The sequence below is a fragment of the Kogia breviceps genome, chromosome 8 (genome assembly GCF_026419965.1).
Source record: "Kogia breviceps isolate mKogBre1 chromosome 8, mKogBre1 haplotype 1, whole genome shotgun sequence".
Lineage (NCBI taxonomy): Eukaryota > Metazoa > Chordata > Mammalia > Artiodactyla > Physeteridae > Kogia > Kogia breviceps.
This window is the reverse complement of record NC_081317.1, coordinates 53,041,143-53,068,213: the sequence shown is the minus strand read 5'-3', so window position 1 is coordinate 53,068,213 and position 27,071 is coordinate 53,041,143. Positions and strand designations below refer to the sequence as shown.

The following is a 27,071-nucleotide window of genomic DNA, read 5'->3' as shown; positions in this document are numbered from 1 at the left end:
CTTTGTCTTAACAGCATCTTTGTGAGGAAGGGATTCATCATGAAAATGCAAGGTAGCAGGGAGGGATGAATAACCTTAATTTGGAAAAATGGAAGCTCAAATAGTTGGAGTGACTTGCTTAAAGTTACTTAGCCAGTCAGTGGTCAATTTGGGATATACATTCAAGTATTGTTTCTGCTCCCAACATTAAGAAAATTTATAATTTATTTATTCATCTATTTATTTATTCATTTGCTTATTAAAATCACACCAGTGCTCTGAAGTGAGTAGTATTATCCCTATTTTACACAAAACCCACCTTCCTCGTCCGTCATGCTCCACTACTTCTACTAGGGAATCTTCATGTAGCAGCGTTTCACTGCTTTGAATTTCCTCTCTGGTTTGGCCTTGGATCAGAGCACATGGCCATTAGTAGTATCCACTGGTGATGAAAATCTACTTCTACTGTTGAGGGAACTTTTTGATTTAGCATCTAAAGACCCAGATTTGAATCTCGCCTCTGTCACTTGCTAGCTATGTGTAATTGAGCCGCGAAGATTTTATCCAGAAAGTAGCCATAATGACCCCCATCTCATAATATTGTTATGAAATACAAGTTAGGCAGCAAAACAATGCCCGGCCTATAGTGGGTATACTCGAATCCAATCCTTATCTCAGGGATAAGTTTGACAAAATATTCGTGTCAACTAAACCGTGTTCTTTTATTTCCCCTCATGAAGACATGTGTTTCTGCTGTTTTTTCTTCTCAGGTCCTTGCCTATACCCTCAGCTGTGTATGTACATCCGCATTCAGTGCTGGAATTATTGAGGCTGTGGAGGCTGAAGATATTATGAATAAGCTTCGACTGTTAGTGGAGAACAACCAGCAGGTTGGAATTTCTGGTTATTTCTCAGTGGATCTCAGGCAGCTGCTAAGTCCTAATTCTAATTTACTCTGAATTAGACTATAATGTGGTATGTTTTGTGCCCAGAACTGAGGAACTTCTAACTCTTGTCTTGTCCACAGCTATACTATAGCCAGTATCCACAGACATCTTTTTCTCTCTTTATCCCCTATAGACGTTTTTTTCTTTTTTGGTCTGAGTACGAAAGTCTTGACTGTCTCTCCAGCTATTGCTCTGTATTTATAAAAATCTTAAAACACGTGGCTAGGGAATATAAGAGTTATGTAAGGCTAGAAACAAAAATTCGTAACAATAGAAATACATAGAGTAATCTGATAAAGTAAAGCCTCAGCAAGTTCAAGGCAGAGAAACTCTGCTCATGACTAAATATATAGGAAAATTTAGATTCCTGCAATTTAAATGAAATACCCTTAAAATATTCCCTCTGAAATATTTGTCAGCCTTCAAAAGGAAGAAAATTCTGACATACAGTATGACGTGGATAACCTCAAGGACGTTATGCTAAGTGAGATAGGCCTGTCACAAAAAGACACTGTATGATTCCGTTTATATGAGGTATTTAGAGCAATCAGAAGCATAGAGACAGAAAGTGGAATGGTGGTTGCCAGGGGCTGAGGGAGGGGGAATGGGGAATTATTGTTTAATGGGTACAGAATTTCAGTTTTGCAAGGTGAAAAGAGTTCTAAAGATGGATGGGAGTGATGGTTGCCCAGCATTATGAATGTACTTCATACCATTGAACTGTACACTTAAAAATGGTTAAGATGGTAAATTTTATGTTATGTGTATTTTACCATAATTTAAAAAAATTGAAACAGAAATGTTCCCTCTGATCACACAGGCTCTAGAATTTCCCTGTTTGTATTTTGTTTGCTCAGTTCTTTGTTTTTTAGATTTCTCCAAAGTCTTAATATTGGCCATAGTGGGTTACTGCAGGATTCAGTCCAGGTTTTAAGCCTGTGCTGTATTGTATTATTATTATTTTATGGTTGTATGCCTGCTTACTTACAGTCAGAACAGATTTTGCATTGTGAATCAACTATACTTCAATAAAAAATAAAATAAAATTAATGTAAAATTAGGAAAAAAAGAATAGATTTTGCAAACACCAAAATATAGAAGTTTGCATATGCTGTGCTCATTATAGGATATTTTCTCCTCTTGTTTGGGGGTTGACTGGGCTTGGGTGATTTACCTTGGTGTTTTCACCCTAACCCCCTTCTTAGAATTTGGATTGTTTGACCCAAGTCAATCAGTAGTGCAGTATTCTTTTCCTAAAATAAACCACTCACTGAAGCCGAATTCCATACAATTAGACTGCAGTTTCTGTTGCAGACCAGTGTAGATTTAAAAAATCTGCAAATCTCTGATTTTCAGATGGAAACAGAATGTGTCTATAGGAAAGGGAGCCCTTAAATGTGCTTGTTTTGCATATATGAACATTCCTGATCTGTGCCGTTCTTCTTTTTTTCTTACCTCTTCTTTTAATTTATTTTTAACAGACTTCAGGTTTTGCCCTGGCATTAGGAAACATAGTTCATGGTTTGTCTGTGTGTGGACATGGAAAAGCTGAAGACTTGGGCAACAAACTGCTCCCTGCCTGGATCAGAATTGTTCTAACAGAGGTAGAAGGACCTCCTGCATGTTATTTTATATTTTTATAAAGGAAAAACAGCCACTTTATTGGACCATTTATAGGTGCTGCCAAGATATATAGCTTAACCATAAAAGAATAGGCAATTTCCAATGAAAGAGACACATGTACTTTTTTTTTCTTTTTATTTTTATTTTATTATTATTTTTTTATACAGCAGGTTCTTATTAGTTATCTATTTTATACATATTAGTGTATACATGTCGATCCCAATCTCCCAGTTCATCCCACCTCCACCACTACCACCTGCTTCCCCCCTTGGTGTCCACACATTTGTTCTCTACATCTGTGTCTCTATTTCTGCCCTGCAAACCAGTTCATCTGTACCATTTTTCTATATTCCGCGTATATGCATTATTATACATTATTTGTTTTTCTCTTTCTGACTTACTCCACTCTGTTTGACAGTCTCTAGTTCCATTCACGTTGCTACAAATGACCCAATTTTGTTCCTTTTCATGGTTCAGTAATATTCCACTGTATATCTGTACCACATCTTCTTTATCCATTCATCTGTCGATGGGCATTTAGGTTGTTTCCATGACCTGGCTATTGTAAATAGTGCTGCAGTGAACATTGGGGTGCATGTGTCTTTTTGAATTATGGTTTTCTCTGGGTATATGCCCAGTAGTGGGATTGCTGGGTCACATGGTAATTCTATTTTTAGTTTTTTAAGGAACCTCCATATTGTTCTCCATAGTGGCTGTATCATTTTACCTTCCCACCAACAATGCAAGAGGGTTCTCTTTTCTCCACACCCTCTCCAGCATTTGTTGTTTGTAGATTTTCTGATGATGCCCGTTCTAACTGGTGTGAGGTGATACCTCATTGTAGTTTTGATTTGCATTTCTCTAATAATTAGAGATGTTGACCAGCTTTTCATGTGCTTCTTGGCCATCTGTATATCTTCTTTGGAGAAATGTCCATTTAGGTCTTCTGCCCATTTTTTTGATTGGGTTTTTTTTTTTTTTTAATATTGAGCAGCATGAGCTGTTTATATATTTTGGAGATTAATCCTTTGTCCATTGATTCGTTTGCAAATATTTTCTCCCATTCTGAGGGTTGTCTTTTCATCTTGTTTATAGTTTCCTTTGCTGTACAAAAGCTTTTAAGTTTCATTAGGTCCCATTTGCTTATTTTTGTTTTTATTTCCATTACTCTAGGAGGTGGGTCAAAAAAGATCTTACTGTGATTTATGTCAAAGAGTGTTCTTCCTATGTTTTCCTCTGAGAGGTTTATAGTGTCCGGTCTTACATTTAGGGCCTTAATCCATTTTGAATTTACTTCTATGTATGCTATTAGGGAATGTTCTAATTTCATTCATTTACATGTAGCGGTCCAGTTTTCCCAGCACCACTTACTGAAGAGACTGTCTTTTCTCCATTGTATATCCTTGCCTCCTTTGTCATAGATGAGTTGACCATAGGTGTGTGAGTTTATATCTGGTCTTTCTATCCTGTTCCATTGATCTATATTTCTGTTTTTGTGCCAGTGCCATATTGTCTTGATTACTGTAGCTTTGTAGTGTAGTCTGAAGTCACGGAGTCTGATTCCTCCAGCTCCATTTTTTTCCTTCAACATTGCTTTGGCTATTCGGGGTGTTTTGTGTCTCCATAAAAATTTTAAGATTTTTTGTTCTAGTTCTGTAAAAAATGCTGTTGGTAATTTGATAGGGATTGCATTGAATCTGTAGATTGCTTTGGGTAGTATAGTCATTTTCACAATATTGATTCTTCCAATCCAAGAACATGGTATCTCTCTCCATCTGTTTGTGTCATCTTTGATTTCTTTCATCAGTGTCTTATAGTTTTCTGAGTACAGGTCTTTTACCTCCTTAGGTAGGTTTATTCCTAGGTATTTTATTCTTTTTGTTGCAGTGGTGAATAGGATTGTTTCCTTAATTTCTCTGTCTGATCTTTCATTGTTAGTGTATAGGAATGCAAGAGATTTCTGTGTATTAATTTTGTATCCTGCAACTTTACCAAATTCATTGATTAGCTCTAGTTTTTTGGTGGCATCTTTAGGATTATCTGTGTATAGTATTGTGTCATCTGAAAAGAGTGACAGTTTTACTTCTTCTTTTCCAATTTGTATTCCTTTTATATCTTTTTCTTCTCTGATTGCCGTGGCTAGGACTTGCAAAACATAAAAATATATGGTTTTTATTCTTCCATTTGTTAATATGGTGTATCGCATTGATTGATTTGCATATATTGAAGAATCCTTTCATCCTTGGGATAAATCCCACTTGGTCATGGCGTATGATCCTTTTAATGTGCTGCTGGATTCTGTTTGCTAGTATTTTGTTGAGGATTTTTGCATCTATATTCATCAGTGATATTGGTCTGTAATATTCTTTTTTTGTAGTATCCTTGCCTGGTTTTGGTAACAGGGTTTTGGTGGCCTCGTAGAATGAGTTTAGTAGTGTTCCTTCCTCTGAAATGTTTTGGAAGAGTTTGAGAAGGATGGGTGTTAGCTCTTCTCTAAATGTTTGATAGAATTCACCTGTGAAGTCATCTGGTCCTGGACTTTTGTTTGTTGGAAGATGTTTGGTTTTTTTGTTTTTTGTTTTTTTTTGTTTGGTATGCGGCCCTCTCACTGCCGTGGCCTCTCCCGTTGCGGAGCACAGGCTCCGGACGCACAGGCCCAGCGGCCGTGGCTTACGGGCCCAGCCGCTCCGTGGCATGTGGGATCCTCCCGGACTGGGGCACGAACCCGTGTCCCCTGCATCGGCTGGTGGACTCTCAACCACTGCGCCACCAGGGAAGCCCAGTTGGAAGATTTTTAATCACAGTTTCAATTTCATTCCTTGTGATTGGTCTGTTCATATTTTCTATTTCTTCCTGGTTCAGTCTTGGAAGGTTATACCTTTCTTAGAATTTGTCCATTTCTTCCAAGTTGTCCATTTTATTGGCATAGAGTTGCTTGTAGTAGTTTCTTATGATGCTTGGTATTTCTGCGGTGTCCATTGTAACTTCTCCTTTTTCATTTCTAATTTTATTGGAGTCCTCTCCCTCTTTTTCTTGATGGGTCTGGCTAAAGGTTTATCAATTTTGTTTATCTTCTCAAAGAACCAGCTTTTAGTTTTATTGATCTTTGCTATTGTTTCCTTCATTTCTTTTTCAGTTATTTCTGATCTAATCTTTATGATTTCTTTCCTCTACTATCTTTGGGTTTTGTTTGTTCCTCTTTCTCTAGTTCCTTTAAGTGTAAGTTTAGAGTGTTTGTTTCAGATGTTTCTTGTTTCTTGAGGTAGGATTGTATAGCTATAAACTTCCCTCTTAGAAGTGCTTTTGCTGCATCCCATAGGTTTCGGATTGTCGTGTTTTCGTTGTCATTTGTCTCTGTATATGTTTTGATTTCCTCTTTGATTTCTTCAGTGATCTCTTAGTTATTTTGCAACATATTGTTTAGCCTCCATGTGTTTGTGTTTTTTATGTTTTTTCCCTGTAATTTATTTCTAATCTCAGCATTTTAGTTGGAAAAGATGCTTGATATGATTTCAATTTTCTTAAATTTACCGAGGCTTAATTTGTGACCCAAGATGTGATCTATCCTGGAGAATGTTCTGTGTGCACTTGAGAAGAAAGTGTAATCTGCTGTTTTCAGATGGAATGTCCTATAAATATCGATTAAATCTATCTGGTCTATTGTGACATTTAAAGCTTGTGTTTCCTTATTAATTTTCTGTCTGGGTGATCTGTCCATTGGTATAAGTGAGGTGTAAAGTCCCCCTCTATTATTGTGTTAAAGTCAATTTCTCTTTTTATGGCTGTTAGCATTTCCCTTATCTATTGAGGTGATCCTATGTTGGGTGCATATATATTTATAATTGTTATATCTTCTTCTTGGATCGATCCCTTGACCAGTATGTAGTGTCGTTCCTTGTCTCTTGTAACATTATTTTAAAGTCTATTTTATCTGATATGAGTATTGCTACTCCAGCTTTCTTTTGATTTCCATTTGCATGGAATATCTTTTTACATCCCCTCACTTTCAATATGTGTGTGTCCCTAGGTCTGAAGTGGGTCTCTTGTAGACAGCATATATATGGGTTGTGCTTTTGTATCCATTCAGCAAGCCTGTGTCTTTTGGTTGGAGTATTTAATCCATTCACATTTAAGGTAACTGTCGATATGTATGTTCCTATTACCATTTTCTTAGTTGTTTTGGGTCTGTCTTTGTAGGTCCTTTTTTCTCTTGTGTTTCCCAAGAAACACTGCTTAGAGAAGTTAGAGAAGTTCCTTTAGCATTTGTTGTAGAGCTGGTTTGGTGGTGCTGAATTCTCTTAGCTTTTGTTTGTCTGTAAAGCTTTTGATTTCTCTGTAGAATCTGAATGAGATCCTTGGAGGGTAGAGTAATCTTGATTGTAGTTTCTTCCCTTTCATCACTTTAAATATATCGGGCCACTCCCTTCTGGCTTGTAGAGTTTCTGCTGAGAAATCAGCTGTTTACCTCATGGGGGCTCCCTTGTATGTTATTTGTCATTTTTCCCTTGTCACTTTTAATAATTTTTCTTTTTCTTTAATTTTTGTCCATTTGATTACTATGTGTCTCGGCATGTTTCTCCTTGGGTTTATCCTGCCTGGGACTCTCTGCACTTCCTGGACTTGGGTGTCTATTTCCTTTCCCATGTTAGGGAAGTTTTTGACCATAATCTTTTCAAATATTTTCTAGGGTTCTTTCTCTCTCTCTTCTCCTTCTGAGACCCCTGTCATGCGAATGTTGTTGCTTTTAATGTTGGCCCAGACATCTCTTAGGCTTTCTTCATTCTTTCTTTCTTTCTTCTTTCTTCTGTTCTGCAGCAGTGAATTCCAGCATTCTATCTTCCAGGTCACTTACCTGTTCTTCTGCCTCAGTTATTCTGCTATTGATTCCTTCTAGTGTATTTTTCATTTCAGTTATTGTATTGTTCATCTCTGTTTGCTTGTTCTTTAATTCTTCTAGGTGTTTGTTCTTTAGTTCTCCTAGGTCTTTGTTAAACATTTCTTGCATGTTCTCGATTTTTGCCTCCATTCTTTTTCCGAGGTCCTGGATCATCTTCACTATCATTATTCTGAATTCTTTTTCTGGAAGGTTACCTTTCTCCACTTCATTTAGTCATTTTTCTGGGGTTTTATCTTGTTCCTTCATCTGGTACATAGTCCTCTGCCTTTTCATTTTGTCTATCATTCTGTGAATGTGGTTTTCGTTCCACAGGCTGCAGGATTGTAGTTCTTCTTGCTTCTGCTGTCTGCCCTCTGGTGGATGAGGCTATCTAAGAGGCTTGTGCAAGCTTCCTGATGGGAGGGACTGGTGGTGGGTAGAGCTCGGTGTTGTGCTGGTGGCAGTGCTCAGTAAAACTTTAATCCACTTGTCTGCTGTTGGGTGGGTTGAGTTCCCTCCCTGTTGGTTGTTTGGCCTGAGGTGACCCAGCACTGCAGGCTACAGGCTCTCTGGTGGGGCTAATGGTGGACTCTGAAAGGGCTCACGCCAAGGAGTACTTTCCAGAACTTCTGCTGCCAGTGTCCTTGTCCCTGTGGTGAGCCACAGGCACACCCCGCCTCTGCAGGATACTCTCCAACACTAGCTGTTAGGTCCGGTTCAGTCTCCTATGGGGTCACTGCTCCTTCTCCCTGGGTCCTGATGTGCACACTACTTTGTGTGTGCCCTCCAAGAGAGGAGTCTTTGTTTCCCCCAGTCCTGTTGAAGTCCTGCAATGAAATCCTGCTTGCCTTCAAGGTCTGATTCTCTGGGAATTCCTCCTCCCGTTGCCAGACCCCCAGGTTGGGAAGCCTGACGTGGGGCTCAGAAACTTCACTCCATTGGGTGGACTTCTGTGTTATAATTGTTCTCCAGTTTGTGAGTCACCCTCCCAGCAGTTACAGGATCTGATTTTATTGTGATTGCGCCCCTCCTACCATCTCATTGCAGCTTCTCCTTTGTCTTTGGATGTGGGGTATCTTTTTTTTGGTGAGTTCCAATATCTTCCTGTCAATGATTGTTCAGCAGTTAGTTGTGGTTTTGGTGTTCTCACAAGAGGGAGTGAGCACACTTCCTTCTCTGCCATCTTGAACCAATCTCCCCCAAGACACATGTATTTTTAATGCCTTATAAATGATACATCCTGTTAACCATTATAGTTTTTTTTTTAAACTGGCTATTTTGTCAGTGTGTTAATCTTAAAACAACACTGGTTTTGAAAAATAAAAAATGACAAGAAACCACCTAGAATCTAACAACTTTAACCTGTTACTTTATTCAAGCCTGCTGCCATTCTCAGTTCAGTGACACAGGTTGTGTTGACCATACAAGTTTAGTACCATTTTAGCCAGTTGTTTCTCTATGATATAATTTTTATCCACTTCACACCCCAGGACTGTTTCCCTCTTGACATATTCTGATGCTTTGTTTTCAGGGCACCTCCACAATGCTTTGTTTGGCAGCTCTTCATGGCATGGTGGCCTTGGTAGGCTCTGAAGGGGATGTAATGCAGGTAAAAGAAAAAAAAAAAAGGCGGGGGGGGAGGGTGGGGGAAGAAACCTAAATGTGTACATAGTCACAGCAAGAAAAGAATATCCAATATCTCAGAATGCTAAGGAAAGAACAATATATGATCATGGTATTGTTTATGCTGGGCTTTCTAGTGCCTTTATATATGAAAAATTGCTCTTGGTCAAGAATTCTTTCTATAGAGATATGTTCCTTATTTTATTTGGTTTGTAGGAATTAAACCTAGTCAACTTATATACTTTGTAAAAAGTTATCTGAATGAGAAAAGTGATTGGATCCTAAGAAATTTTAAAAGCCATTCATAAGAAACTCCATTTTGCATCTGTGATGTTTAAGTTTATATCTATGTAATTATGTTTTCACTTTAAAATGTTTTGTGTAGTGGACATATGTATATGTAGATTTACAAGTAATTCTAAGGCGTTCCTTTGTTCATACAGTAAAGGTTTATTACGTGACTGCTACATGCCACACTGAACTGGTGCTAGGAAATCAGTGATTTCATAAAGCATGGGCCCTGCCTTCAAGGAGCTCAGAGCTTTTGTTTTTGAAATATAAGGATATAATGATAAATTATTTTACAGCTTAGATGATGATAACTCATACACTGGGAATATCATTATTTACTTCTGGGGGGATGTGGGATGGGTATTTCTCCTTTTTCTTTCAGCTGAAGTCAGAAGCCATCCAGTCCTCTCATTTTCAAGGCAGACTTAATGAAGTCATTAGAACTTTAACTCAGGTGAGAAGGGGAATTTCAGACCCTTGAGTGGGAAAACAGATATTCCCCTTTGTGGTCTTTTTTCTTTTTCATGATATAAACTGTTTTACTTAGACAATGGGAGAATCTCTGGTTATTCATGGTGAGTTCAAGGGTCATTGGAGAATGGCTTATGGCCCTGCATAATTTGCTGATCAACACACACCACCTCTGGAAAAAAAGAAAGCTGGCATTTTTGAGTTAAGTTGGCAGTGGTTTCTCTTAAAAATTAAAACCTGACCTTGCAAAGAATGTCAGGCCCTCCAGACAAGGAAAAGTGGAAGACAGTCAAAGGGCAGGGCATATATCTAAGCAAGAGGCACTAGTTCAGATGCACTGGTAAAAGTATTTGGGTAAATGATGGTCAGCATTCTCCTTGGCTAAAGAATAAACATGTCCAGCTGCTGAGAAATTATTTTATATTTTCAGATTTTTATTTTTAAAAAATCATGATGTTCATTGAATAAACTTAAAAGTACAAGATGAAAGAAGCTGAAAAAATATCACTGATGTTCCTCCCAACCTGAAGCAGCTGCTACTAATATTTGGTCATATTTCTTTTTAAGCATTCTTATTTTCTCTGCATAGTTGTATTCTTATCATATGTAGAACTTTGTATCCTAGGCTTTTCACTTAGCATACTTGTTTTCATTCTTGCAAAATATAGCTGGTTATAATACTTACCACATAAAGAAGTTTTAGGAATTCATGCTTTTAAAAGCAAACAAATTTCTGAACAGAAGCAACTCTTTTGCATGTATGAATATGAATATTCTCCAAAAAAAATTCTACTGAAACGTAAATTGCTGTAACTTGGGGAAAAAAATCTATAAATGAAAACTATTATTTTAAAAATCTTATTATGAATGATAAAATAGTAATAGAGCATTATTCAAAGAAGAGAACAAAATAGTATCTCCTACTTTAAAAGGTACTTTAGTTTTAAGCAACTATCACCTCTTTTTACTTTTTGGATTTTCTTTTCTCATTTTTTGAAAATTCCTTCAGACCAGTCTGACTCAGTGAAACCTGAGACAACCACTGGTACCTTCCATCATGACTGATAGATTAATTAATTAATTAATTCATTCATTCATTCAGCAACACTTGTTGATCACTTCTGTGTCCCACGGTTAGTATACTAGACAGTTGATAGTCATCTTGTATATCTCATTACCAGCCAAGCCACCACCTCATAAAAGATTAGTGACCTCCTGTGAGTGGCCTTCTATTGAATAGATTTGGATCTTGCCCCATCATTGAACTGTTACATTTCATTTGTAGGTCATCAGTGTGTCTGGGGTGATTGGTCTTCAGTCAAATGCAATCTGGCTTCTAGGACATCTTCATCTGTCTACTCTGTCCTCAAATCAAAGTAGAACCTCGGGTAAGATTGGAGTCATAGGACACTAGAGCTGGAAGGAGGGATTGCTGACCTGGGGCAATGTGCTTTGTTAAGAGAGTTAATTTTCACAGCTACCCTAGCACAGTAATATCAGTGGTAGATATTACTGTCCCTCTTTTATATCAGAGGAAAATGGACTGTGGAGAGGTCTCCTGACTTGCCCAGGGTCACATAGCAGTAAATGGTAAGCATGCAGTTTGAACTAAGATCTGTTGGCCGCCAAAGCCCATGCTCTTTTCACTCTTTCTCTCTGCCTTCCTTGGAGATCGGTTTAGACATTGAGTCTAACCCCGTATTTTACAAATGGAGAACCCGAGGCTCAGAAAGATTACATGACTTAGGTACATGCTTAATGAGAAATCCAGAAACTAGGAATCACACCCTTGAAGCTTGGAACAGAGTTCTTTTTATTTTACTAGATGTAATCATAGTTTGTATAATATTCATATTTCATTAAAAAACTCTTCATATATGGCTGGAGTTCTTCTGGACCCTGGTTTTGAGAAAATAATTGGGTAAGTACTTTTAAAGATGTGTATCTCCTTGGCCTTGGAATTAAAATCCTAGGTCTTAATGTAACAAAGCTTTTTCTATTTCCAGCTTTTTAATAAAAGCAATAAAAATATTTGCAATTCCCACATGCTTAACTTATGTATGTACTTGGAGATCTTCTGGGGAAGGCATCACTGTAATGCACTGGGACCTATAGCTACTCTTTGCTCTTTATAGAATTTTGACCATTGGCTCTCTTGGACTCATGCCAGGGAGGTTTAGGTACCAAAGATTCCTCATTAAAACCTAGTTTCACATATCCCCTGACAGGTAGTCTACAGACAGCATTACCATGGGCCACTATAATTACTGTCTCCCTCATTTTCAGTCACTCCTCAGCTATAGAAATAGGACATGGTTCCACAGCATTCCCAACATAATGAACTTTAGACAATTAGAAGCTGTCATATTAAAACTGGAAAAAGAAAAAAAAAAGTAGTCATATTAGAAACCCTTGGTATTGCTAGTTTTGAAGGGCAGTACTCTCACAAGGTCCTGGTAAAATAGCATGCATATGTCAGGCTTTTGCTTTTTCACATAGGCTTTTAATTGTTATACTGTGGAGTACACGGTCTCGCCCACATATACTGAAAGCAGGTCGTAGTGAATCATCTTACACCCAGGTTCTTTGGAGCAACATGATTGTGTGTCTGGAAAAGTTGAGCCATCTATCCCAGTAAAAACCATTTCATGAAACAATTTTATGGAACTGGGAGGAAAAGAATCTGGGAAACTCCCAGGATTCAACGAGCATAAATATCACTCCTTCACTGTTCCAGGTCAGCAGGCACATCTGGTTATTTGCACGTGTTGGTCACATGGAGGTCCCTGCCTTATGAAGTAAGAGACTGGCTGATGCTGATTGATGTATTTCCATAGTTCATATATCTGACTCAGGTGCCCTGAAATAGCCCAGAGAATGGTGGTCTCATCCTAGAAGCCCAGTAGACTCCTTGCTGACACAGAGGAGGTCACTGGCTTGTGGCTCATTGATGTGCCAAAGTGGAAAAGGGTTTTTAAAAACCACTTCAGTACCATTTTTGTCCTCTGTGGTTTTTCAATCTCCTCTAGATTTACCACCATTTTAGATTTGCTTGCATAGCCTAAGTGATGACTTCAAGGCCAGTCACTTAACCTAATAGAATTAGTTGCAACCACAGAGTATTGTTCTGAGATCAATGGCATAAACACTTCTGCTTTGTCTCTAGGTTGATATGGCAGCATGAGATCATTATCTTTCCTTCATTAGTCCCACCAGGTTCATTGGTTAATTTGATCATTTTCTGTCTCCACAGTTCCTACTGACTATAGCTATTTGCCTGAAAGCAGTTTTATTAGAGCAGCCATTGGCTTCTTCATTACAGGAGGAAAAAAAGGCAAGTGAGCACATTTCTTGAACTCTATTATACTGTCTACATGTCAAGTTTGTGTGACCTCAGCTTGCTTCTTTAGAATTAAACAATACAAATCTGAAGGGGTTAATAATTTCTCCTGCCAGATCATCTTTGCCGTAGAGATGACTAGGAGACCAACTACACTAAGTGGTACATAAACATACACACTGTGTGTACTCTTGGAACTACCATATCTGAGCTTGGGGGACACGTGAATATCTTAATCTTCCTTTTGGCCATTTCGAAAGTATAAGCGCACATTACTTTTCTTGTCAATTTCAAGTGAGTGTGCCCTAAAAAGAGAAAACACATATGGGTGCAGTTTGTATTCCAGGACCAGACTTGGAGGTAAGTCTTCTCCCTGAACCTTGTGTGATCACTTTGTGTTGTTGCAGTCACTGGCTCTAGTTCTTAATTTTAGCTTGTGTTCTTTTTCTCTGCACCAGTTGCCCCTTTGTGATTCTTTGTTGCTGCCACACACAACCTAAAGACAGAGGTTGAGTGCATTTTGTTTTTAACTGGAGCCAAAATAATGCTACATAAATTATTAAATAAATGCTCTTTAATGATACACACCTACCATTTCGTGCTATGACGAAAAAATGGATCCGAAATGAGCATGTCGTGGCTCAGGAACCAGTTTTATGTAATATTCTTTCATTGATGTGTGCTAGTTTCATTCTTCATTGGGTTGGCTGTGTCAGTCTGGGCAAAATTAGTGCCTGTATTACAACAAGACCGTCCCAGTTTTAGGGCAAAAAAAGTTTTTAAACCAATTAAAATGAAGACATCTGGAGACATCTGAAGTCACTGATTAATGAAGGTCATGGAAGGATAAAATCTCACCATTGGAAGGGACATTAAAAGTCATGTCCGTTGTCTAAGTTTCCACTGGGTACAGAAAACCCTGGAGCTTCCAGATTGTAAACTACTTTCATAGGTTGGACATGAATTCCCTTAGTTTCTGCAGTTCTAGAAATTGTGCATAATATTTTCCTCCGGTCATGACTTAGCATAATTTGCTTTTACATATCCTCAGTAAAAATTGGTATAAGGTTATGTCATTGTTGTACAAGATATGTTTATATATGAGCATGTCATATATATAATGTGGAGTTAATAGTTTATATTGCCATAAATTAAGTCTTTTTAAAGTACAGAGATGTCTCCATTAGGAGGAGATTGAATTCTTACTAAAGGAGCATCTAAAATTTCCATGGCTAGAATAATTCTAGGAACATATATTTTTGCTCTATTTTTTGTTAGTTTGCTCTCTGATATCTTATAAAATTTTTAAATGATGATAACATGAGATATTTCCATGAAAAATAAAACTCTTAAGACCAAATGAAAGACATACTCTCTTTTCTAGTGACTAAAATGTCATTTGGCTCCCTAGATTCATATTTCTTACTAGAAATGAATTTTCTCTGAATCTTGTGGAAAATTCTCTGTTAAATGTAACATTTTTATGATTATGCAGTCATGGTACAACAGGAAGTATTCTGTTCTAAAACTGAAAAATCAGGTGAAATTGACATCATAAACGTTATGTAAAATCTTACTATTAAAGCTATTTTAAGACAAATAAATGAAGTATTTAAAAAATGCCATATTACCAGTCACATTTTTGGCATTCTCAGGTTGTGGGAGAAGGCTGCCTTCTTGTCAGGTTTACTGACTAGATTCAGAGGAAAATCCATTCAGCCTTACCCATTACTAATGATGACCCCAGAGGAGTGGAGGCCGTGGGAGGCTGACCTCTGCCTCGGAAGCCCATTTACAAAAACAAAACCAGACCCTGCTCTATGGGTCTAAATGGGATGGCCAAATGCGGAGGTGTGCATGCAAACGAGTGTTTTCTTCTTCAATATGCCCAGCTCATTTGAATTTTAATAACTCCCTTCTGAAGCAGCTTTTGAGTTTAAATGTCTGGGTGTCACTCATCAGAGCCCAGTGGCGCTGCTGATAGGAAGGACGACAACTTTGGTGAGCTCTTTTGAGGAAGAAATGGCTTGAGAGAAGAAAAATCATTCTTGGCATAGGCAGAAGAGAGAAAACTTTAGGGATAGCATGGCTTCGTTGCCTCTGTGTGCCATTTAGTAACTCACGAGAAGGAGAAAAATGTGATGAGTTATCCCTGATTCACACATATGCCAGGTTGGGATTGGATGTCATGATCTCAGTGTTAGCCAATCAGATTTGAGATAGTGAATATATTAATCTGCTTCAAATGTTCAGGGCTTTTCTCATTCTAGATACTCATTTTAGTACTCATACAACAGAACATACCATATGTTCATAGCATCCACTCCTTCATACAGGCCTACATTTTAAAACCAGGCCAAACAGATAAAATTCCTTCCAATTTTAAAAGACTGCAGTTAATAGTTTTGAATATAACTGTTTTTTTGCTATACTCTATAACATTTTCTCTTCTTCCCTAATCGCCCCACCTTCTAGGAGATGTAATATTCCTTAACCCTTGTCATCATCATAATCTATTCTATGGACATTGCTTGGCTGTGCTATGCTTAAAATTTGCTTATAATCTAATTCCACCTATCATGGAATTATTTTCTATCTTAAGGACCTCTAAATTTTGACTCTTATTTTTGCTTCTTTTCTATACATTTATTCTTCTTCCTGATTTCTGATCTTTGTTTTTTCTCAACCTCATAACATATTCAGATTTCATCAATATTTTACCTACTTTTTAAACAAAACACTTAAAATAAATTAAAAGTACTTAATAAAAATACTCATTTATTTTTGGCGATAACATTTAGGTATTTCTACCTAATCATTTAGGATTATTTTTCTCTTGCTGGGGAATGTGACTTTCTAAGCTTTAATTTTTCTATTAGGCTTTAAGGTTTACAATAAGAAGTATTAATTCACAGAAAGTATATTTAAATCCTTGTAAGAAAGTCAGTATGAATGGCATTTCCTTCTTGATATGGATTCATTGGTCAGTGATTTGAGTGTATAAGTGTTGGGCTTGTACATATACTATAGATAGGTAGATTCTCAGTTGATCATTTTTGGATTACTAGCATGAGATATAATTGTTGATGAGTCTAGCCAAGAGAGCAGAATATAGAATAAATGATATGAGAAAGCTGTCCTATTTTTCTGATGAAATTATGGAGTTGGTTACCAAAAGTATGTTATTTTTAAGTATTTTAGTTTGGTAATAGTTTACCTATACAATTCTTTTAAAAAAGTTATTAGAAATGAATACATGTGTATAACACTAAGTTCAAAAATGGTATGAAGAAAAAGAATCCCCTGTAATCTCACCACCTAGAGATAGCCTCAATAGATATTCCAGTGTATGTCCTCTAGATGTGTGTGCGTTATATTATATTGAATCATAAAATGTATATTATTTTATTGTCTTTTTAAAAAATTTAACAAGTTTCCATGTAAATGGACGTAATCACTACTCATCCCCTGAAAAGAAGGGTTGAGGAAGCATGGAAAGAATCCTTGCATCACTTTTTAGACAGGTTTTAATATGATATGTTTGGGGAGTATTTAACTTCTATTTTTTTGTTGTAAACGTCATAAAAGTATTTGAAAGGAAAAACGTCACCAATTATCCCATGACTTTCTAACAGCTATTATCATTGAAAAATTTTACTTTTTAATTTGTTCCTGTTATGCACAATGTTTACATATTTACCAGTATACATAAACTTTGTATTTTTTAACTTAATATTATAGTGTAAACATTTCCCTATTTTCCATATATCTCCATAATTATCATTAAAAATGATTACATTATCATTAATAATGATAATGACTGACTGTCAAATGTTCTATCAAGTCGATGAATCATAACTAACCCATTTCCCTATAGATCATTTAAAATTTTTCCTATTATAGAGAACATCCTTGTGCATATAGCTTTCCTTAGGATAAATTGTCAGCAATTTATTAGTGGCCAAGAGTCTGAGGATTTGATGACTACAGGGATGGCATGGCCTCATTGCTCTTCAAAAGGACTGTAGCAGATTTCAGTACCTCGGCGCTGTCTGAGTATCATAGTACAGCAGCACATGGGAGCCAGACTGCCTGGGGTTCATACCCCACTTATACTGCTTGCTGGCTATGTCACTTCAGGCAAGCTGCTTAAGTCTGTAATCTTCAATTGCTTCTGTAAAGTGGAGAAAATAATTGAATCTTCTTTCTAGAGTTTTTGTAAGGATTATGAGTCTATGAGCCATCGTCAGGCTGACGAGCTTGTTGTGAAGACAGAATATAAAACATGGACCTTCAGTCACAGTGAATGCAGCTCTGGGTGCCGGGATAGTCAGAGGTATTGGCAAGGAGAGGCAAGGAAGGCACACTGGCACAACTTCCAATCAAGCAAGAACAGCAATGGAAGTGAAGGCACTTGAGGAAGCTCAGGTTGGGAGTTCTCTGTGTCTTTCTGCCTGTGTCCTTTTTCGCATCCCTGCATCCCTGGTGGTGACTCTCTGGTGTCTGCCACAGGCAGGGGAAACCTTCAGTTCAGGAGGCGAGAAGTCAGAAGTCAAGGCCGTTGGTAGGGTGGGTTCTTTCTGGGGGCTCTGAACGAGAATCTGTTCCACGCTTTTCTCACAGCTTCACTTTATGTAACAGTGCTTAGGAAACAAAGAATAAACCCTTTCTAGTTATCATATTTCAAAGCAAACCATCAGATAGATAAAACAAATGACTACAATAAAAGCCAAGCAGGTATAAAATGATACTTTAAGACTACTTTAATTTGCATTCATTGTCAGAAGGAATGAACATTTTTGTATGTGTTTACTATTTGAGATGTCGTTTCTTTTTTTATTAAATGTTAGATGTGCTTTAAAATTTATTTTACTTTTTATTGTAAAATAATTTAAAACTTACCAAAAAGTGAAAACAGCTAGATCACTTCTATCTTCCTTTCGCCCAGAGACCCTATTCAAGTTTCTCTGACAGCCCAAATGATGGCTTTAGCAGAACAAGAATTTAATCCAGAATGTCACACTTGTCATCTCTTTGGTCCCCTTCAGTCTGGAACATTGCCTCGGTTGTTCTGTCTTTCATGACTTTAACATGTTTTAGGATTAGAAGCCAGTTGTTTTACAGAGCACTTTTCTGTTTGGGTTTGCCTGGTGTTCCTCACGTGAGAGGTCAGTCACCTTTGGCAAGAATGTTACAGCCGTGGAGCCCTGCTCTGCTCACTGCATCCCTTCGCGTGGTACATGATGTCTGTCTTCCTCCACCAAAGTGATTCTAACTTTGATCACTTGGATAAGGTGATCTCTTCTAGGTTTCTCCTCATTAAAGTTCCTCCTTTCCTTTTATCATCAAGAAATATTTTATGTGGAGGTATTTTGAGACTTTATGAGTATCCCATTTTCATCCTACCTTCACCCATTAGTTTGGGTATCCATTAATGTTTTCTTGACTGAGTTATTACTCTAATGATTGCCAATAGGTAATTCTTAAAATTCCATTATCCCATTTACACTTTTTGGTAGGCTTTCTTCAGAAAGGAAAAGCTGCCTCCTTCCCTCCCTCCCTCCCTCTTCCGTCCTTCCTTCTTTCCTTGATTTCTTTTTCTTTCTTCCTTTCTATCTTTCTTTCAATATGGACTGCTGAACTCCTATTATTCAATTTATTATTCAGTTATTCATTATTTTGAACCTCAAATTGTTCCAGACTAGATCAGTAAGAGCCTCTTTAAGTTGACTCTTGTGTCCTTTTGAGACAACCTTATCATTCTTTGAGTAAGTACCTCCTTTTCTTTGTGGCACACAAAGATGTTCTAGGTTCATCTAATATTATCCTCAGCCTTGTAATAGCCAGGTAACTCAAGTTTCTTCTCGTGGAGAAAGATATTTAGAAGCCAAGATCTTGGGTACAAATTACTGCATTGCTACTGCGGTAATCACTGCTCCTAGGCCCTTTCAGTGGACAGTTAGGAAATTCTCTCTTTCTCTCCTTCTTTCCCTCCCTCCCTCCCCGCCTCTCTCTCTTTCTCTCTCACATATTGTCTATATTTATTTTTATATCTAGCTATATATATTGAAAAACTTGAGTTCACACCAATATCTCCAATTCAACATCACAGGCTTCCTCCTGCATTTCCTTATTCTTATTTGTAACTTTCTTCTCTGACTTTAAGAAACCTGACTCCCATTATTCTCAATATATTTGCCACAGTCCTGCTAAACTGCCTTCCTCTCTCCCAGGTCCTGATTTCCACTGAGCAGCCACCCTGCTTGGCAGCCTTCCTGGTGCTAAGGGGCTCAGGGATGTTTTTGTTTCTGATAACACTGGATGATATCGAAGTACTTGGTCCTAAGACAGAACATCCTACCAACTCTTAGTATCTGACTGACGTATTGGAATCATCAACTGTTTTCAACAGCTGTCTTGATTATAGAGTGGTTTCTGGCAAGGGGCTAAGCATCTGTTAGTCCCTCAAAATATGCCATGCTGTCATTATGTCTATCTGTGTTTTCTAAGGGCTTTGTCTAGAAAACTTCGACTCATCCTTTCCATCTTGTTTTAAACATCCTTTCCTCAGTGGAGGATAAGACAGGATTCCCTGATGTTCCCAGATTAGTATAGATTTCTTATGTGATAATTTATGTTTTTCATAGTACTTTACATATGTGTAATTATTTGCTTAATTATTTGTGATTCTTTGTTTAAAGTCTGTCTTTCCCATTAGACTGTAATTTCCTCAAGGGCAGGAAGAACATGTGGGTTTTATCCTAAATGCTTAGTACAGAGTACTTGGCATATAATAGTTTTCAAGTATTTGTTGATCTACCACTTTAAACATATATATGTGTGTGTGTGTGTGTGTGTGTGTAATCATATAATATATATATATTATATATGTGTATATACATATATATATTGCTTCTAAACAATGCTAATGATGGAGAAGGTAAAGACATATCCACACCATACAAGCGACATGCTGATGATGGGGAACAGACACACCAGTGGCTGTTAGCCTACTTGTTACCAGACTTTTCCTGTAGGGGTTACACATGTGCATTGTGGCACTGAGATCTGATCCTTTGTGTAGCCAGAGTATGTGTGATAATGGGTCCTGTTGTAATGCATTATGTTCGGATATGCCATTTATATTAGGGTTCTTTGAGGCTGTCACCTGGATGAGGGATTTAAAGCAACTTTGTACCCAGATTTTAAAACATCTGGATCCTTTTAACAAGTACTGTTAGGTCTTCTCAGTTCCAAATCCATTGTCTATAAAGCATTCCAGTATTTCTTTTTGTCTAAGGCACTTGGGTGAAAGAGCACTGTAATAAGGGAACTGATTATTCCCATAGCCTAGATTTGGATTCTTGTGTCCAATGCTAAAGATCTCTGGGGAGGGAACCATATGACTCTGTTCTCCCATTTTGGGACTCCCTCTTTCTCCATACCTCCACGCAAATGCTTAGGACTACCAGGTATTTTCTCCATTCCTAACAGCTGCTATAATTTCTTTCATTCCAGTTAGTTTCAGAATTAGTTCCCTGCAAATATAATGGAAAATTTTGTGTGATTCTAGCTATGCTAGTCCATACTGATTCTCTGCTTTTTAAAAAAGTGGAAAATGTATTGCATTATAGCACTTACTTAATTTTCACCACTGTGCTCCATTTTACAAGTTCTCCTTGTTTCTGACACTTGCTTGTATATTAATTAGGTCAGTTCTAAAGAGTATGGAAGCAACATGTAAAGTGTTTAGATAGTAAAGTGCAGTTACTGGTGAAAATTCTGTTGTCCTGTCAAGAGAGAGCTTGTTGTCTAAGCAATAAAGGATCTAGAAAATGGCCATATTTTACATTGGGTCCTGGTATTAGAGGACAGGTTGAATGTCTTTCCTGATTCTCTAGATCCTCTGGAAACTGCAAGTTTTCTGTAGTGAATTCTATAGAAGGACCTGGAATATAATTTTATATAGTTTTAAAAACACTTGATCTGAGAAAAAAATTTAATAGAAATCTGCTTATGAATTAAAGATTTCTAATATAGAATTGGATTTATGTCCTTAATAGGAGTGAAGAGTAATTCTTTTTTTTTTTTTAAGAATAATAAGCTTTTCCTACCTGGTAATGGCATTTCTAGAATATAGAACATTATTTTTATAAATTTATTTTATTTATTTATTTTTGGCTGTGTTGGGTCTTCATTGCAGTGTGAGGGCTTCTCATTGCAGTGGCTTCTCTTATTGTGGAGCCCAAGCTTTAGGCACACAGGCTTCAGTAGTGGCTCGTGAGCTGTAGAGCACAGGCTCAGTAGTTGTGGTGCACAGGCTTAGTTGCTCCATTGCATGTGGGATCTTCCCGGGCCAGGGCTCGAACCCGTGTCCCCTGCATTGGCAAGTGGATTCTTAACCACTGCACCACCAGGGAAGCCCAGTGAAGAGTAATTCTATGTCCAGATATTTACTATACTATCTGCCAGTTCATTAGGCTATTTCTATGAATCGTGAGCCAAAAGGCCCCCCAAGAGCAGCTTAAATTTTGTTGTCATTGTTGTTTTGTGAAATCAAAGACTCCAATTTGCAGCCAGCTTTGGGTGTGGACAGCTGCCACATGTGGATAATCAGTATAGAGTTATGTGAATACCCAACCAGTTAATTCCTATCACAGCATTTTTGGTTTTATCACACCTGATTTTTCCTTGTCTGTTTGTCCTGTCACTAGAGTATAAGCTCCTTGAGCATGGTGACCTCTTCTGCCCTGTTCAACACTGTCTTCACTGTCTGGTAGCTAATAGATACTCAGTTGAATAAATGAATGTGTTTATGAACATATTTACTTTTTTGGTCAGAAATTCTTCTACTTGTAATAGCAATGGTTAACTCCCTGATAATATTTCCGATACTCCTAGTACTACATCACAAGGTGGAATAGAAATAAAGCTTCAGTTACTGGTAACACAGCATAGAAGAGTGGCAAGTGTGTTGAGCTTTTAACATTTTCAAAAAGCAAAAAAGTGTTGGTTGGAGGGGAGAGAAACAGCACTAGAAGGCACACAACTAGTTTTATTATACTTTCCCAAGTTGGCAGAGGCAAAGGTACGGAGGTAGGTTTGTTGGTGGCTACCTAAGAAAATATGCTGATTCTTGAGATAGCTGTAGAAACATCAGAGAAAAGCCTGCATTAGAAGTATGGGTTTACTAGTCATCAACGCATAAGTAGTCTGTAAAACTATGAGTAAATGAGCTTAGGCAGTGATAGCAATTATGTTAGTGTGCTTTTTATTACAGAAAACAATGACTCGCTTCAAGTGACTCAGTATTTACTGCAAGGATTCATAGGTTTCCTAGAAATCTAAGGACGAGAAACTATTCTCAACCCTCAGAGTATCAGGAGCAGAAAGATACCAGGCATCAAGACTTTATCTTGCTTTCTGTCTACCTGCCCAGGGCTGCACTGTATTGATCTCTTCCATGGATTCTGCTCTTCTTATCAAAGACTGCTTCATCCCTTTCTCTTCTTCTTGTGTGTGTGTGTGTGTGTGTGTGTGTGTGTGTGTGGTAAAATACACATAACATAAAATTTATCATTTTAACCATTTTAAAGTGTACAATTCAGTGGCATTTAGCACATTCACAATATTAGGCCACTGTCTAGTTCCAGAACATTTTCATCAGCCCAAAAGGAAACCTTGTACTCCCTGAGCAGTTGCTTCCATTCCCCCATTTCCCCTAGCCCCTAAGAGCCAAAATCTGCTTTCTGTCTCTGTGGATTTGCCTATTCTGCATATTTCATTTAAATGGCATCATACACCATATGGCCTTTTGTGAATGGCTTCTTTCGCTTAGCATAATGTTGTCAACGTTTATCCATGTTGTGGCAAGTATCAATATTTAGTTCCTTTTTTATGACTGAATAATATTCCAGTGCATGGATATGCATTTTATTTATCCATTCATCAGCTGATGGGCATTTGGGTTGTTTCTACCTTTTGGCCGTTGTGAGTGGTGCTGCTATGGAGATTTGTGTACAAATTTTTGTTTGAATACCAGTTTTCAGTTCTTTTGGGTATGTATCTAGGGGTGGTATTGCTCAGTCATATAGTAATTCTGTATAATTTTTTGAGGAACTGCCAAACTGTTTTTCCACAGTGGCTGCACCATTTTATATTCCTACTAGCAATGTATGAGGGTTCCAATTCCTCCACATCCTTGCAAACATTTGTTCTTTCTCCATTATTATTATTCTCATTATCATTATTATCATCCTATTGAATGTGAAGTGATCACTTGGTTTTGATTTGTGTTTCCCTAATGACTAATGAGGTCAAGCATCTTCAACTACTTGTTGGTATATCTTCTTTGGAGAATTATCTGTTCAAGTCCTTTGATCATTTAAAAAATTAGATTGTCTTTTTGTTGTCGAATTGTAAGAATTATTTGTGTATTCTGGATACTGGACCCTTATCATACATACAATTTGCAAATTTTTTCTTGCATTCTCTAGGTTGTCTTATCAATTTGTTGATAATATCCTTAGACACACAAGTTTTTAACACTGACAAAGTCCAATTCATCTTTTTTCCTTTTGTTGCTCATATTTTTGGTCATACCTAAGAATCCATTGCCAAATCAAAGGTCATGAAGACTTACCTCTATGTTTTCTTCTAAGAGTTTTACAGTTTAATTCTTATATTGTCATTGACACATTTTAAGTTAAGTTTTGTATGTGGTGTTAGGTAGGGATCCAGCTTCATTATTGACACCTGGCTACCTAGTTGTCCCAGCACCATTTGTTGAAGAGACACTTCTTTCTCCTATGGAGTGGTCTTAGGACCCTTGTTAGAAAGCAATTGACCATAAATGTTTGGGTTTATTTCTGGCCTTCCCATTCTATTCCATTTGTTATATGTCTATCCGTATATTTGCCAGTACCACACTGTTTTGATTATTGTAGCTCTGTAGTAAGTTTTGAAATTGGTATGTGTGAGTCCTTTAAATTTTCCTTTTTCAAGATTGTTTTGACTATTTGGGCCCCCTTGCAATTTCATATAAATTTGAGAATCAACTTTTCCATTTCTGCAAAAAAGGTTGTTGAAATTTTGATAGGTATTGTGTTGAGTCTGTAGATAGCTTTGAGTAGTATCATCTTAACAATATTAAATATTCCAATCCATGAACTCAAGATGTCTTTCCATTTATTTAGATTTTCTTTGACTTCTTTCAGCAATGTTTTGTACTTTCAGTGTATGTGTCTTTTACCTTGGTTAAATTTATTTTCCGATATTTTATTCTTTTGGGTACTATTGCATGTGGAATTGTTTCTTAATTTCCTTTTCAGATTATTAATTGCTGGGATATAGAAACACAACTGATTTTTGCTTGTTGATCTTATACCCTGTAACTTTACTAACTTCTCTTTTTCTATGTATAGGATCATGTCATCTGCAAATAGAGATAGCTTTACTTTTTCCTTTCCAATCTGGATGCCTTTTATTTCTTTTTCTTGCCTAATGGCTCTGGCTAGAACATCCAATACAAAGTGGAGACAGTGAGCATCCTCCTCTTGTTCCTCGTTGTAGAGGAAAAGATTACAGTCTTGCACCATTGAGTATGATTTTCACTGTGGGTTTCTTCACAAATGTGCTTTATCATATTAAGATAATTCCATTCTATTCCTAATTTTCTGAGTATATTTTTGTCATGAAAGAATGTTGGATGTTATCAAAAACTCTCTGTGTCAATTGAGATGATCATATGTTTTCCTCCCTTCATTCTGTTAATGTGGTATATATTACACTGATTGATTTTCTTATGTTGTATAACGCTTTTATTCCTGGGATAAATCCTGCATGGTCATCATGTATAATCCTTTTAATATGCCCTTGGATTCAGTTTACTAGTGTTTTGTTTAGAATTTACGCATCTATATACGTAACAATGAGTGGTTTGTAGTTTTCTTTCATTGTGTTGCCTTTGTCTAGCTCTGGTATCAGGCTAATGCTGTTCCCATAGAATGAGCTAAGAAGTATTCCCTCCTCTTCTGTTTTTTGGAAGAAACTGAGAAGGATTGGTCTTAATTCTTCTTTAAGTGTTTGGTAGAATTTACCAGGGAAACCATCTGGTTCTGAACTTTTCTTTTTTGGGTGGTCTTTGATTAGTGATTCAGTCTCTTTACTTGTTATAGGTCTGTTCATATTTTCTATTTGTTCTTGAGTCGGTTTTGGTAATTTGTGTGTTGTTAGGAATTTGTCCATTTCATCTAGATTATCCAATTTGTTGCACACAACTTTTTCATAGTTTTCTCTTATAATCCTTTTTATTTCTGTAAGGTTGATAGAAATGTCATCACTTTCATTGCTAATCTTAGTTACTTGCATCTTCCTTCCCAATCAGTATACCTGTTATTTAATTTTTTTGTCTTATTGTGTAAGCTACGTCTTCCAATATAATATTGAAATGCCATGGTGAGAAGAGACATCCTTGCCTTGTTCCTAATTCTAGTTTTTCATGAATAAGTATGATGTTAGCTGTTTTTGAAATAGATATGCTTTATCTAGTTGATGAAGTTCCCCTCTATTCCTAGTTTACTGAGAGTTTTTATCATGAATGGGTGTTGGATTTTGTCAAATGCTTTTTCTGCATTTATTGATATATATTCATATGATTTTTCTTCTTTAGCCTACTGATGTGATAGATTACATTAATTGATTTTCAAATGTTGAAGCAGTCTTGCATACCTGGGATAAGTTCTACTTGGTTGTGGTGTATAATTCTTTTTATACATTGTTGGATTTAATTTGCTAATATTTTCTTGAAGATTTTTTGCATCTATATTAGTAAGAAATATCTGTAGTTTTCTTATGTCTTAGTCTGATTTTGCTATTAGGGTAATGCCATCCTCATGGAATGAGTTAGGTAGTATTCCCTCTGCTTTTATCTTCTGAAAGAGATTAAAGAGAATTGGTATAATTTCTTCTTTAAATGTTTGGTAGAGTTCACCAGTGAACCCATCTGGGCCTGTTGCTTTCTCTTTTGGAAGGTTATTAATTATTGATTCAGCTTTTAAATAGATGTAGTTCTATTCAGATTGTCTGTATCTTCTTGTATGAATTTTGGCAGATTGTGTCTTTCAAAGAATTGGTTCATTTCATCTAGGTTATCACATTTGTGGGCATAGATCTGTCCACACAGAGCATCCAGCATTGCATCAATTGTAGTTCAGATTTTCTTACCCCAGCACTGTTCCTGCAGCATCCACTCATGAGTCTCTGCTCTGATAAGCCATGACTCCCTGTATTCATGTGTCTGTCTCTCTAGTCTTGGAGGCAGCAGTTTGCCCTGTGTTCTTCCCTTGCTTAAGGATCCAAGAAGAATTGTTGATTCTTCAGTCTGTTCAGCTTTTTACTTTTATACCAGAGTGGTAACTTCCAAGCTCCTTACATGAAGAACTGGAAACCAAAAGTCTCTCCTTTTTTAAAAACTTTTTTTTAAATTATAAAAAAGATATAACATAAAATTTGCCATCATAACCATTTTTAAGTATACATTTATATAGTGTTAAGTATATTCACATCATTATGAAACTAATCTCCGGAACTTTTTCATCTTGCAAAACTGAAACTTTGTACCCACTAAGCAATAATACCTACCCTTTTTCCCTTCCCTGACCCGTGGTAACCATGATTCTACTTTCCATATCTATTAATTTGACTATTTTAGATGCCAGATATAAGTGGAATCATACAGTATTTGTCTTTTTATGACTGGTTTATTTCACCTAGCATAGTGTCCTCAAGGTTGAGGACGTGTAGCATATAACAGGATTTCTTTTCTTTTTAAAGTTGAATACTGTTCCATTCTATGTATATATCACATTTTGTTTATCTATCCATCAATGGACATTTGGGTTGCTCTTGACTATTTTGAATA

The 27,071-nt window shown here is 37.0% G+C and overlaps 2 protein-coding genes across 5 annotated transcripts in view; one reads left to right on the top strand and one right to left on the bottom strand.

Moving 5' to 3' along the window:
- The window catches only part of FOCAD (focadhesin), a 326,170-nt gene that overhangs the window by 269,300 nt on the left and 29,799 nt on the right, over positions 1 to 27,071 (top strand). For all 4 annotated transcript variants that reach the window (XM_067041424.1, XM_059072504.2, XM_067041423.1 and 1 more), the window contains exons 30-35: positions 750 to 869; positions 2,408 to 2,530; positions 8,957 to 9,034; positions 9,722 to 9,793; positions 11,096 to 11,198; positions 13,064 to 13,144. In XM_067041424.1, the coding sequence (XP_066897525.1) occupies positions 750 to 869; positions 2,408 to 2,530; positions 8,957 to 9,034; positions 9,722 to 9,793; positions 11,096 to 11,198; positions 13,064 to 13,144 (577 nt within the window). The remainder of the gene's footprint in view (positions 1 to 749; positions 870 to 2,407; positions 2,531 to 8,956; positions 9,035 to 9,721; positions 9,794 to 11,095; positions 11,199 to 13,063; positions 13,145 to 27,071) is intronic.
- The window catches only part of HACD4 (3-hydroxyacyl-CoA dehydratase 4), a 100,297-nt gene continuing 89,130 nt past the window's right edge, over positions 15,905 to 27,071 (bottom strand). Inside the window, exon 7 of the mRNA XM_067041425.1 lies at positions 15,905 to 17,793. Coding sequence (XP_066897526.1) covers positions 17,768 to 17,793 — 26 coding nt within the window. The 3' untranslated portion in view covers positions 15,905 to 17,767. The remainder of the gene's footprint in view (positions 17,794 to 27,071) is intronic.